This window comes from Bufo gargarizans, chromosome 5 (genome assembly GCF_014858855.1).
Source record: "Bufo gargarizans isolate SCDJY-AF-19 chromosome 5, ASM1485885v1, whole genome shotgun sequence".
NCBI classification, from domain to species: Eukaryota; Metazoa; Chordata; class Amphibia; order Anura; family Bufonidae; genus Bufo; species Bufo gargarizans.
In genome coordinates this window covers 217,714,081-217,727,749 of record NC_058084.1, presented here as the reverse complement: position 1 = coordinate 217,727,749, position 13,669 = coordinate 217,714,081, and the positions used below count along the sequence as shown (strand labels likewise).

The 13,669-nt window shown below is 40.8% G+C and overlaps 1 protein-coding gene across 8 annotated transcripts in view; it reads left to right on the top strand.

The window, feature by feature from the left end:
* The window catches only part of IKZF1 (IKAROS family zinc finger 1), a 147,529-nt gene extending 139,788 nt beyond the window's left edge, over positions 1–7,741 (top strand). For 7 of the 8 annotated variants that reach the window (XM_044293519.1, XM_044293516.1, XM_044293515.1 and 4 more), the window contains one exon: positions 6,087–7,741. In XM_044293519.1, coding sequence (XP_044149454.1) covers positions 6,087–6,790 — 704 coding nt within the window. In that variant the 3' untranslated portion in view covers positions 6,791–7,741. The remainder of the gene's footprint in view (positions 1–6,086) is intronic. The other variant, XM_044293520.1, reaches the window with a different exon arrangement.
* The last annotated feature ends 5,928 nt before the right edge of the window (positions 7,742–13,669 follow it).

Sequence of the window (13,669 nt, the reverse complement as noted above, 5' to 3'; positions counted from 1 at the left end):
TAACTGCAATACCAAGTACAATCACCTGACTTGACAAGACACGGCACAATGGCCTCTTTGTTGTGCTTGTCGCAGCATAGGTGATACATGTTAGATTGCTGAGGATCCATCCATTGACCTCTAGACCAAGGAGTTCCCAAATGGCCTCCCTGATTGGAGCAGTAGTGAGCATGTTAGTCTACTGTTCCATTCAGGTCCAAAAAAGCACACTACCTCTCCACTTAGAGGGGACTCAGGAACCCTTTATTCTCACGATCTCTGGTTAGATCCCCAACAATCTGAAATTTATCACCTCCTGTGGTGATATTTTTTGCAGAATATCTCCATTTAAATGAGATATTATGTCAATTCACCATTTTTTTTTTTTTACAGACTATTGAAAGGCCAGAGCACAGGCAGAGAATGTTGTTATGTTGATCTAAAAGTATGTCGTAACTATATACTAAGATAGAGCTCCAAAATAAAATGAAAACAAAAAACTTTATTTAAATCTCTGATAAAAAACAGTGTTCAAGGGCTAACTGCTTATATTAGATGCAACATTAAGAAAACTCAATACATCGCTGACCTTGCACATACACCTTATTCAAATCTGGTGTGGGTTGGTGGTGTCGTTATTTTGGTTATCGATGTGCTTTGAGGGGACGGGATGTTCGGCACACCCGACCAGAGTGTAGCCTAACATCTGAGTATGCCCACTTCTGATCACCTGTGCCTAAATTTGGCACACTTGAATCAATAGGCAACAAAGGTTTGCTACTTATAACAGGAACATCCTGTGCTACATCCCTATTACAAAGCCCTCACTGCACATAGGCTACTTACCGTATATAATTAATTTCCTATCAGCTTCATACTCAACGCATTTCCTTGCTGGGCACACGCCAGTAATTCATCAGGAGTAGGCGCAAAGAAAGGGAAATAATAAATAATAAATTATGTAGATGCTGCACGCCACTGATGTGTTGCATGCAGCTAACAAAGCCATTTCCCCCCCAGACAGAGTCATACAGCAGAACGTCCAACTGGATGAGGAGGTGTGTACCAATCGTCCTCCCTATGCTGTCTTTGTAAACGCTAGATGCCTGAGGGTAAAAATACATGTGAAAATTATATAGTGAACAAAAACTGCAGCTGTGAAATGTCATCCTAGGGGCATGGTGCCATAATGCGCCGGGTATTAAATCAGTTTAAGCATTCACCTACATTTATAGAAGCAAACCCTTGTATCACCGTCTTAGTTAATTGATCTAAAAATGGTTCAACTGCAAACTTCAGGCCTATTATTCTACTGATAATTTCACTTTTTCATGTAAACCTAAGGGTGTTTGGTATATTCTTTTCTGGCAGATGTATGTAAAATGATCATTTTTTCCCCCATGGATCAAAAAAATAATAATAAAAGAATGACATTGATTTATTCTTGAGAAGAGACATCCAGGGGGGTACATGACTAACCTATACAAATACATAAATGAACCGAACAAAAAATATGCTGAAAAGTTGTTCCATGTAAAATTCCCTCAAAAGACAATGGGACATTGTCTCCAACTGGAGAAGAAAAAGTTCAGTCTCCAGATGCGTCAAGGCATCTTTACTGTAGGAACTGTGAATCTGTGGAATAGAGGACGTGGTCACAGCAGGAACAGTGGACAGTTTTAAAAAGGGTTTAGATTAATTCTTAAAAGTAAATGACATTAAGGCCTCATGCACACGACCGTTGTGTGCATCCGTGGCCGTTGTGCCGTTTTCCGTTTTTTTTCGCGGACCCATTGACTTTCAATGGGTCCGTGGAAAAATCGGAAAATGCACCGTTTTGCAGCCGAGGCCGTGATCCGTGTATCCTGTCCGTCAAAAAAATATGACCTGTCCTATTTTTTTGACGGACAACGGTTCACGGACCCATTCAAGTCAATGGGTCCGTGAAAGAACACGGATGCACACAAGATTGGCATCCGTGTCCGTGATCCGTGGCCGTAGGTTGCTTTCATACAGACGGATCCGAAGATCCGTCTGCATAAAAGCTTTTTCTGATCTAAGTTTTCACTTCGTGAAAACTCATTTCCGACAGTATATTCTAACACAGAAGCGTTCCCATGGTGATGGGGACGCTTCTAGTTAGAATACACTGCAAACTTTGTACAAGACTGCCCCCTGCTGCCTGGCAGCACCCGATCTCTTACAGGGGGATATGATAGCACAATTAACCCCTTCAGGTGCGGCACCTAAAGGGGTTAATTGTACTATCATATTCCCCTGTAAGAGATCAGGGCTGCCCGGCAGCAGGGGGCAGACCCCCCCCCCTCCCCAGTTTGAATATCGTTAGTGGCACAGTGTGCACATCCCCCCCCCCTTCCTCCCTCTATAGTTAAAAATCTTTGGTGGCACAGTGTGCGCCCACCATCGCCCCCCCCCCTTCCTCCCTCTATAGTTAAAAATCGTTGGTGGCACAGTGTGCGCCCACCATCGGCCCCCCCTCTCTCTATAATAGTAACAACCATTGGTGGCAGTGTGCGGCCTCCCATTCCCCCCCCCCCCCACCACAGTAGAAGATTCATACTTACCTGCTTGCTGCTGCGATGTCTGTGACCGGCTGGGAGCTCCTCCTACTGGTAAGTGACAGTTCTTTAGCAATGCGCCGCACAGACCTTTCACTTACCAGTAGGTGGAGCTCCCGGCCGGTCACAGACATCGCAGCAGCAAGCAGGTAAGTATGAATCTTCTACAATTGTACTATTGCTAAGTAACCATGGCAACCAGGGATGCAGTAGCTTCCTGGTTGCCATGGTTACCGATCGGAGCCCCAGCGATTAAACTGGGACTCCGATCGGAACTCCGCTGCCACCAATGATTGGGGGGGGGGGATGGGAGGCCGCACACTGCCACCAATGGTTGTTACTACTATAGGGAGAGGGGGGGCCGATTGTGGGCGCACACTGTGCCACCAACGATTTTTAACTATACAGGGAGGAAGGGGGGGGGGGGCGATGGTGGGCGCACACTGTGCCACCAACGATTTTTAACTATAGAGGGAGGAAGGGGGGGGGCGATGGTGGGCGCACACTGTGCCACCAACGATATTCAAACTGGGGAGGGGGGGGCTGCCCCCTGCTGCCTGGCAGCCCTGGTCTCTTACAGTGCGGCACCTGAGGAGTTAATTGTGCTGATCACGGCCCCCTGTAAGAGATCGGGTGCTGCCAGGCAGCAGGGGGCAGTCATGTACACAGTTTTTCAGTGTATTCTAACCTGAAGCGTCCCCATCACCATGGGAACGCCTCTGTGTTAGAATATACTGTCGGAAATGAGTTTCACGATGTAGCTCATATCCGACAGTATATTCTAACATAGAGGAGTTCCCATGGTGATGGGGACGCTTCAAGTTATGTTCGGGTGTCCGCCTGGCCGTGCGGAGGCAAGCGGATCCGTCCAGACTTATAATGTAAGTCAATGGGGACGGATCCGTTTGAAGATGACACACTGTGGCTCAATTTTCAAACGGATCCGTCCCCCATTGACTTTCAATGTAAAGTCTGGACGGATCCGTCTGAGGCTATTTTCACACTTTAGAAATGTTTTAACAATATAATGCAGACGGATCCGCTCTGAACGGAGCCACCGTCTGCATTATGAACACAAGTGTGAAAGTAAAGGGACTCCTGACTTTACATTGAAAGTCAATGAGGACGGATCCGTTTGCAATTGCACCATATTGTGTCAACGTCAAACGGATCCGTCCCCATTGACTTGCATTGTAATTCAGGACGGATCCGTTTGGCTCCGCACGGCCAGGCGGACGCCAAAACGACTTTTTTTTCATGTCCGTGGATCCTCCAAAAATCAAGGAAGACCCACGGACGAAAAAACGGTCACGGATCACGGACCCACGGACCCCGTTTTTGCGGGCCGTGAAAAAAAACTGTCGTGTGCATGAGGCCTAATGCTTATGAAAATGTGTAGAAATCTGGGTCTCACTCTCTTTTTGAAAATCCCTTGGTTGAACCTGATGGACTTATGTCTTTTTTCAGCCATATTAACTATGTACCTATGTAAGCTGTAGCTGGTTAGTGCTCAGTTAGCATAAAGCCATATCTTCCTCCACCCACACAGCCAAATTGTATAGTGACAAAGCACTGTATGTTCTGGACTTTAATCCAGAGCTCTGTACATATACACTAGGGGGTTAAAGCTCATGCTATGAGGATAAGACAAAAGCAGTTTATTACAGCTTCTGCCTTCCCATTTATGAGATACATAGCACCCAATGAGTGCTACGCACTGAGTATAGGAAGCGGATATGCCACTTCTTGAATTGGACCCTGTAATCACATTGATGGGTTTCTCTCGGCAGGGCAGAGCTGCTGAGTCTTAGCAGACCCAGATCAGCACTGCATGTGTACAGTGGCCCTACAAAGGGCAGTTTTTCCCTGTAACTTGGTGTATTTTCGATGCTCCAGTTACAGTGCAAAGTAAAATAATGTTTCAGTGTCCCAAGAAGTCTTTTAATAGCCTCTTAGGGGTCATAGTATGTGCCAAAATATATTAAAAAAATAAATACATTATACAATCTAAATAACAGAACAATTAAAACCACTCACGCCCCTATTCACACAAAATTATTCATAGTATATTTCAAAATGACTGCCACAAAATAGAGAACCTATTAAAATAATTTTTTGGGGTGTCAGTTTGCATATTTAAAGAATAAACAGTTATATAGTTTAAAAAAATTACTTTTTTTTTGCTGTTTTCTCCAAGTATTAATAAAAAGCCGTATGTGTCACATAAAAACATCATATCACAAAAATGATTTTGGTAGTCCAACAAATAAAAAAGTTTAAATTGTTAAACCACCACATCCGTTAAATCACACAAAAAAGTGCCTGGTTGTTAAAGGGGTTGTGCAGCATTGGTGAGGTTTCTCTCCTTTGGGCAGACTTGCAAAGGGAAGCAAACTTACCTCTGCTTCCCAACACTGGATCCCCACTCCTCCTTTCCCCAGCCTCAGCTGCTCCTCTGTGGTCCCAGGATGTAAACTTCCCGTTTGAAGTCCCTGCAACCAATTGTTGTGGTGGTGGTGATCTGCTATCCTTGCATTATATGACCATTTGACATGATGCAAGGCGGGCAGGTCACCCCCCCCCCCCCCAAAAGCAACCCCTTTAAGGTCTTTTCAGGCTTGGTCATTAAGGGGTCAAAATATTATCACCTCTCACAGCTGGGATGCAGTTTTTTCTTATGCCAGTCACTCTGTGATATTAGTTATCTGTCAGTGTATATCAGACATTAAGGGTAGAAAGACTCAGGTTTACTGTAGAATGAGGGAGTATACAATTTATTTATTTTTTATCCAAAATATATCTTTGTGGTGAATTTCTGTCTTTTATTGTCATTAGATGATACAAGGTTAAAAGTATTTTTATTTTCTTATTGTGCTCTGAAGAAACATTAGTTTATGGCAGGTAGTAAAAGCAATTTCTCTGTGTTAGGCTACATGCACACGAACTGTATTTTGTTTCCGTGTCCATTCCGTTCTTTTGCGGATAGGATGCGGACCCCTTCATTTCAATGGGTCCGCAAAAAATGCTGACAGCACACCATGGACCATCCGCATCCATATGTTCGTTCCGTAGCTCCGCAAAACAAATAGAGCATTTCCTATTCTTGTCCATTTTGTGGACAAGGATAGACATTATTACAATGGATCTGCAAAAAAAACGGATACGCAAAAAAAAGGATGCCGTACGGACGTACCACATACGTTCGTGTGCATGTAGCCTTAGACCCAATACTTTGTATAGTTATTTTTATGATAGTGAAACATCATAAATTTTCAGAAATTATGAGTATACCTTGTTTTGATAATAAAACTACATATATTAAACCAAGTAATGCAAGTACATACACTTTAAGTAAATACTGAAAATTGTGTAAGTATTATCGTTTTAAAAGATAAAACGCTTATGCTTTCTTTTTTAATCGTGCATTGTAAACATATGAACAATGACAAATATATGACACATTTTTTAACCAAATAATACGCTAAATATAATGTACATACAAAACTAATTGCATGTTGTTTTCCTTAGGTGATAAACGTCTGTCAGATCTACCATATGATTCCAACAGTAATTTTGAGAAGGAGCATGACATCATGCAGACACATGTAATGGATCAGGCAATCAATAATGCAATTACATACTTAGGAGCAGAATCCTTGCGTCCACTGGTTCAGACACCACCGGGTGGACCTGAAGTGGTTCCAGCTATTAGCACAATGTATGCCCTACACAAACCACATGCTGATGTCACATCCCACAACAATCAGGCAGCCCATGAAAGTGCAGTGGAAAACCTGCTGTTACTTTCCCAGGTTAAATCCATTTCTTCTGAGAAAGAAGTTTCTCCAAGTAACAGCTGTCAAGATTCCACAGACACTGAAAGCAACAATGAGGAGCGGGGAGGACTTATTTATCTGACCAGTCACATAGCACCTCATACCAGAAATGGTATGTCTGTCAAAGAAAACAAGCCATTTGATGTCTATAGAGCTGCCAATGAGAATTCTCAAGATGCTTTCAAAGTTATCAGCAGTAATGGTGAGGCAATAAAAGTCCACAAGTGTGAGCACTGTCGAGTTCTCTTCTTGGATCACGTCATGTACACCATCCACATGGGCTGTCATGGTTTCCGTGATCCATTTGAATGCAACATGTGTGGCTACCAGAGCCAAGATAGATATGAGTTTTCATCACATATTACCCGCGGTGAACACCGTTTCAACATGGGTTAAGCCGAACTCTATTCTGCCATGATTTTTATGTTCATTACAAGAAGCACAAATGTTTTGCAAGATGAGAATTTTCAAGAAACTTCTATGAACCCAAGAATGCATATAGAGACTTAGCAACAAACAATTTAACTACTTTTGTCATTAAGGCAGCGTGCATTTTTATAAGATTTTTATTGTTACTGTAACATGGTGCTTCATTTTTAAGCATCGGGTTTTTGGAGATCTTTTGAAAAGTGTTTTATTAAGAAACATAGAACTTGCACCATTGTAAGTAGCTAGAGTCCATTGTACACGTCTACTCTATATATAAATATATATGGAACTAAAAGAGTTCTTGGCCATTCCTAAGCAGGATAAAGAGTCCTTATTCTTCACACCAATCTTGACGTATATAATTCATGTTACGCTTTATGCAATAGCATACAGGCATGGGAACTGTTAATAACAATAAGACTAGTTCCCTTGTAAATTTTTACTTAATTGTTGAATTAATTATAGAACATAATACGTATTTAAGGCAAATTACAATATTGCAGTATATAATGGCCAGAAATATTAGGTTATTGATATTTGCATTTCTTTATAAAACTGACAGTAGCATACTACATAATTGTATAATATGGGCTTATTTATAGCTTCTGGTGGAAACTTTTCTTTTATTGTTTTCACAAGCTTTATTACCATTTTGTATGTGTCTAAAATTCTGACTACCAGCAGTAGAGTGTTATAACTACATTCTTGTACATAATCACACCCGACCCGTACAATGTATAGAGCTTGAAGAGCCAGATTATTCATAGGGGTATATGTATACTAGGGGTATATGTTTACTAGGGGTTTATGTATATATTTCACTATTTTAGAAACTAACATAGATAAAACTTTGACCATGATTGATAACTTCACAAACAAGCATAACATATATATATATATATATATATATATATATATATATATACAGTCATGTGAAAAAATTAGGACACCCTTTGAAAGCATGTGGTTTTTTGTAACATTTTTAATAAAAGGTTATTTCATCTCCGTTTCAACAATACAGAGAGATTAAAGTAATCCAACTAAACAAAGAAAACTGAAGAAAAGTCTTTTCAAGATCTTCTGTAAATGTCATTCTACAAAAATGCCTATTCTAACTGAGGAAAAAGATAGGACACCCTTGCCCCTAATAGCGAGTGTTACCTCCTTTGGCTGAAATAACTGCAGTGAGACGGTTCTTGTAGCCATCTACCAGTCTTCGACATCGGTCTGAGGAAATTTTACCCCACTCCTCAATGCAGAACTTTTTCAGCTGTGAGATGTTTGAGGGGTTTCTTGCACGTACAGCCCTTTTCAAGTCACCCCACAGCATCTCAATGGGATTCAAATCTGGACTTTGACTTGGCCATTCCAGGACTCTCCATTTCTTCTTTTTCAGCCAATCTTTGGTTGATTTACTAGTATGTTTTGGGTCATTGTCATGTTGCATGGTCCAGTTCCGCTTCAGCTTTAATTTTCTAACTGATGGTCTCACATGTTCTTCAAGCACCTTCTGATACACAGTAGAATTCATCGTGGATTCTATGATGGTGAGCTGACCAGGTCCTGCTGCAGCAAAGCAGCCCCAAACCATGACACTTCCACCTCCATGCTTCACAGTTGGTATGAGGTTCTTTTCTTGGAATGCTGTGTTTGGTTTACGCCAAACATGTCCTCTGCTGTTGTGTCCAAATAATTCAATTTTGGACTCATCTGTCCAAAGAACATTATTCCAGAAGTCCTGGTCTTTGTCAACTTTATCTCTGGCAAATGTCAGTCTGGCCTCGATGTTTCTCTGGGAAAGCAAAGGTTTCCTCCTTGCACACCTCCCATGCAAGTTAAACTTGTACAGTCTCTTTCTGATTGTAGAGGCATGTACTTCTACATCAACAGTAGCCAGAGCCTGCTGTAGTTCTCGAGATGACACTTTAGGGTTTTTGGAGACCTCTTTTAGCATCTTGCGGTCTGCTCTTGGGGTGAACTTGCTGGGGCGACCAGTCCTGGGCATGTTGGCAGTTGTTTTGAAAGCCCTCCACTTGTAGACTATCTTCCGGACAGTGGAATGGCTGATTTCAAAATCTTTTGAGATCTTTTTAAATCCCTTCCCAGACTCATAGGCTGCTACAATCTTTTTTCTGAAGTCCTCTGACAGCTCTTTTGCTCTCACCATGGTGCTCACTCTCACTTCAACAGTCAGGAGCACACCAAACTAAATGTCTGAGGTTTAAATAGGGCAAGCCTCATTCAACATGCAGAGTAACGATCTACCAATTATGTGCACCTGGTGTGATATACCTGTGTGAGATCTGAGCCAATTTAAGAGGGAATACATGTGAGGGTGTCCTATCTTTTTCCTCAGTTAGAATAGGCATTTTTGTAGAATGACATTTACAGAAGATCTTGAAAAGACTTTTCTTCAGTTTTCTTTGTTTAGTTGGATTACTTTAATCTCTCTGTATTGTTGAAACGGAGATGAAATAACCTTTTATTAAAAATGTTACAAAAAACCACATGCTTTCAAAGGGTGTCCTAATTTTTTCACATGACTGTGTATATATATATATATATATATATATATATATATATATATTGAAGATAATTGGCAATATTAAGTTAAATTGTTACAAACATGTCAATACATTTTGCATAAATCAATACAGGTGAATATAAAAAAAACTTGGTAATATATTTTATCAAATGCCTTTTTTTTTCCCTCTAGCAGCTCATTCACCCTCCCTCTGCCCTGTCCTTAGACACCTATAGACAGCATATAATCTGATCCTTCGGTGAGCTCACAGTCTGTCTTGACTCTCAAGATGGATTTAGCAAAGAATGTTAGTTTAGGAGGGAGAGAAAAATTGTTACAAAATATATTTCAAAGTTTCTTTTATTCACCTGTACTACTAATATATGCAAAGTTTGCTGAAAAGTTAGGTTTATTCATAAGCTGTGTTCACATCTACATTTTGACTTCTGTTATACATTGCAAACTGCAGTGCTTAATCCATTGCTCAGCAGACATAATGGCATCTGATGAACCTCATTGATTGATGATTTATATTTAGGTATGCAGATGTAGCTAACATTTTAATAGGAAATGGCACTGTATGCAACACTCTTTTACCAGTTAAAAACTATGGAATCTGTGATGGAGGTGCCTAAAGGAGCCTCCAGCACAGATGTGAACGCTGATTAAACTCAGTGGAAGAGTTAGGCCCCCTTCACATGGACGTCGCGGGTGAGGGCCGGATGCGATGCAGGTGCATTCAGGGAAAATTGTGCAAATAGGCACGCAATTTCAGTCAGTTTTGACTGTGATTACATTCTGTTCAGTTTTTTCCGCGCGAGTGCCATGCATTTGGCACACGCGTGAGAAAAAACTGAATGTGGTACCCAGATTTGAACCCGGACTTCTTCACTGAAGTTTGGGTTTCGTGTTTTGTAGATTTTATTATTTTCCATTATAACATGGTTATAATGGAAAATAATAGCATTATTTAATACAGAATGCTAAGTATAATGTCAATTGAGGATTAAAAAAAGAATAAAAACATAATTCACCTCATCCACTTGATAGCGCAGCCGGGATCCTCTTCTTTGTTCTTCTTAAAGGACCTGCAAAAGAACCTTCGCTGACATCATTGCGCTCACCACATGGTGAGCGAGGTGATGTCAGTGCAGGTTCTGCTGAATGAAGATAGAAGGACCTTTATTCTTCATTCAGCAGGACCTGCGCTGACATCACCATGTCAACCATGTTATAATGGAAAATAATAAAGTAAATAGGGTTGTCCGACACCCGGGACCCTGCCGATCAGCTGTTTGAGAAGGCAGCAGCACTGGCAGTAGCGCTGCGGCCTTCTCGCTGTTTACCGCAAGCCCAGTGACGTCACTACTAGTATCAATGGCCTGGGAGGGGCTAAGCTCCATTCAAATGAACAGAGCTTAGCCCCGCCCAGGCCAGTTGATGCTAGTCGTGACGTCAATGGGCCTGCGGTAAACAGTGAGAAGGCCGTAGCGCTCCTGGAGCACCGCTGCCTTCTCAAACAGCTGATCGGCGGGGTAACGGGTGTCATACCCCGCTGATCTGATGCTGATAATCTATCTAGAGGATACATCATCAGTTTATAAAAACTGCAGAACCCCTTTAATAAGGGTTCCTACACATACGAGTTTGGTTTGGCATTTTTTACCAGTAAAAAATGCCATAGAAACTGCTTGCGGGTTTTTCCATACTGTATGCATACTTTTTTTTATTAGTGGAGTTTTTCAAAACAAATACATGGATGTTTTTTTTTTCGGACTTTAAAAAAGATGGAAAAATGCCATAGCTTCATGTTCCATTTTTTAAACGTCATGTTGCATATATATATATATATATATATATATATATATATATATATAAAAAAAAGTGTGTACTGCATTTCCCACAGAGTTTCAGCTAAACTCCAGAGCTAGCATTTTGAAACAATGAACACAGATACAAAAAAATGCAACTAAAATAGGAAACGTGAAGAAAATACAACACTTGGGGTTCCTGCACATGGTGCAGATTATGCACTGTGTTTCTGCATAAAATGCAGCATAGTACAGTACCAGCAAAGTGAATATGATTAGACAAATCTCATGTACACTTTTTTTGGGGGTGTGGATATTGACCTGCTGTGTTAATTTTGAAATCTGAAGGATGTCAATTGTTGTTGCATTTTCTATGCGGATTTCACCCTTTTTAATGGTAGGGTGAGATGTGCAGCAAAACCACAATAAAAAAAACACATCAACATGCCAACGCCACAATAAATAAAGTGGATTTATGTGTGGTTTGGTGCAGAGTTCTTACAGATTTTCTGCATACAAATCTGCATTGTGTGCTTGTACCTGTAGGGTCCATGCACACAAGGATATTACAGCTCCAGGTAGGAGTCACATATGTAAAGGGGTTATGTGATCCCGTGTGGCTGGCACTTCCGAGATGCCAGCTTGGGATTACAACCTGCAGCGCATGCGTGAGTCTGAATCTCTCCATAAAGATTTAGACTCATGCATGTGCTGCGGGTTCTAATCACGTGCTGGCTGGATAACCCTTTATAGCAGGTGACATTATAAAATGTTGTCATGCAAGATTTCAAAAGCTTGTCTGTATCTTACAGGATCTGATTCTGTTCTTGGCACTAAATAGATGTAAATATCCATGGAGCTGTAATATGCTTGTGTGGAATAGGGCTCAAAGAAAAACTCTGGTCATTACACTATTTTACATTGCTAAAAAAAAAACTCACCATAGGACACATGTACTGATGATGCTTCAATGGAAATATATAAAAGACTTAGGTGTTAGTTATGTCCCATTAGGTATATCCCAATTTCCATTTTATATATGGTATTCTGCGTGGAGCTTAGAGATTATAGCCAAATACAAAAATTGTACATGGAAATTGGAAACAGCAACAAGCTAATACACTTAAAAAACCATATTGCAACAGCGATTAAAGTGGACACAAAGATCTTGCAATCTACAGATTATTATTATGTAAGGGGCACAAATCTACAGTCCTTTCCAAAATGTTATTGTTTTTATTTATTAGTTAAAGTGTAATAGCCGTTATTTTCCCCCCCTAATATGTAGGTTCAATGACAGGGAACATTTTTGTAATATACTTTATGTATTATATTTGGGAACATCACTGTGGCAGTACTATATTGCTGTATGTGCAGGGTCCTTAAATAGTGTCATTTTTACGTTATTCAAAGTTATTAAGTGTGTTACAAAAAATAAACAGCAGGAAAAAGCAGAATCCAACCACCGGATGAAACACATGGAGTAACTTTATTTCATCTTCAAAGTATCCAAATAGGAAAGCGGACACACAGTGACACTATAGCTAGCTTGTGATGTGTTTCAAGGCGAAACCCCCACTCTTAGTCTTTATTAAGAGTGGGCATAGTCTTTAATAAAAAATAAACCATCATCGTTTAGAAATCAGATCCCATTCACACCATATCTGTGTCCTCATATACAGTAAAAAATATTTCCCAACAAATACTGTATACCAACAAGCCCATAGTCTTTAATGGCCAAATGTATGCCAAGATGGTGTTTTTTTCACTTGATTCTGGCCAGGATTCATTGGAAGCCTCAATTGTATTGAAAAGCACAACTGAGATTTTCAATATAATTATTTACAGCATTCTGTGAGGCACACTTTTTTGAAGGCAGTCGATGGCAGATATATGCAGATGTAGGGGCACTGTTTTTTTAAATGTCTTTATTTGCACTCATTGACCAAAAAATGAAACTTTCTGTGAGTGTGAATGTACTGGAGATATATGCAAGTGATTACAATATTACAGTGAAATGATACGTTTATTGGGGGAAACTGTACAATTGAAAGGAGGCTCTAGTCCCCAGGCTGCTTCTAGTCTGGATACAAGATGAGATACGGTGGGAATGAGGCATACAGGTTCTGTATGGTATCCTGTGGCACATTTGTCCACAAATTTTACAGCTGGGCCTGTAGATCCTGCACACTGGTAAGTTGTCAAAGCTGGCATCCCAGGTGGTACCACAAATGCTTAATTGGTGATAAATCTGGCGATTGAGAAGAACAAGGAGGTGTTGCGTCTGGGCCAGCCGGAGCCTGATTGCAGTGTGTGTGCCCTCATGTAACCACAACTCCCAGCACCTGCTAATAGGTTTAGAATGGCCTGGATGAGGGGCAGTTGTCAAAATAACTATCCTGCTTCTTTCAGTCTATTGAAGTCCCCCCCGCCGCCTCAAAATCTGTCAAAAAAGTCTGTCAACTGGGCATAATGTCTTTGAGTAGGTCATAAAGGAATGTTAAGCAGGCC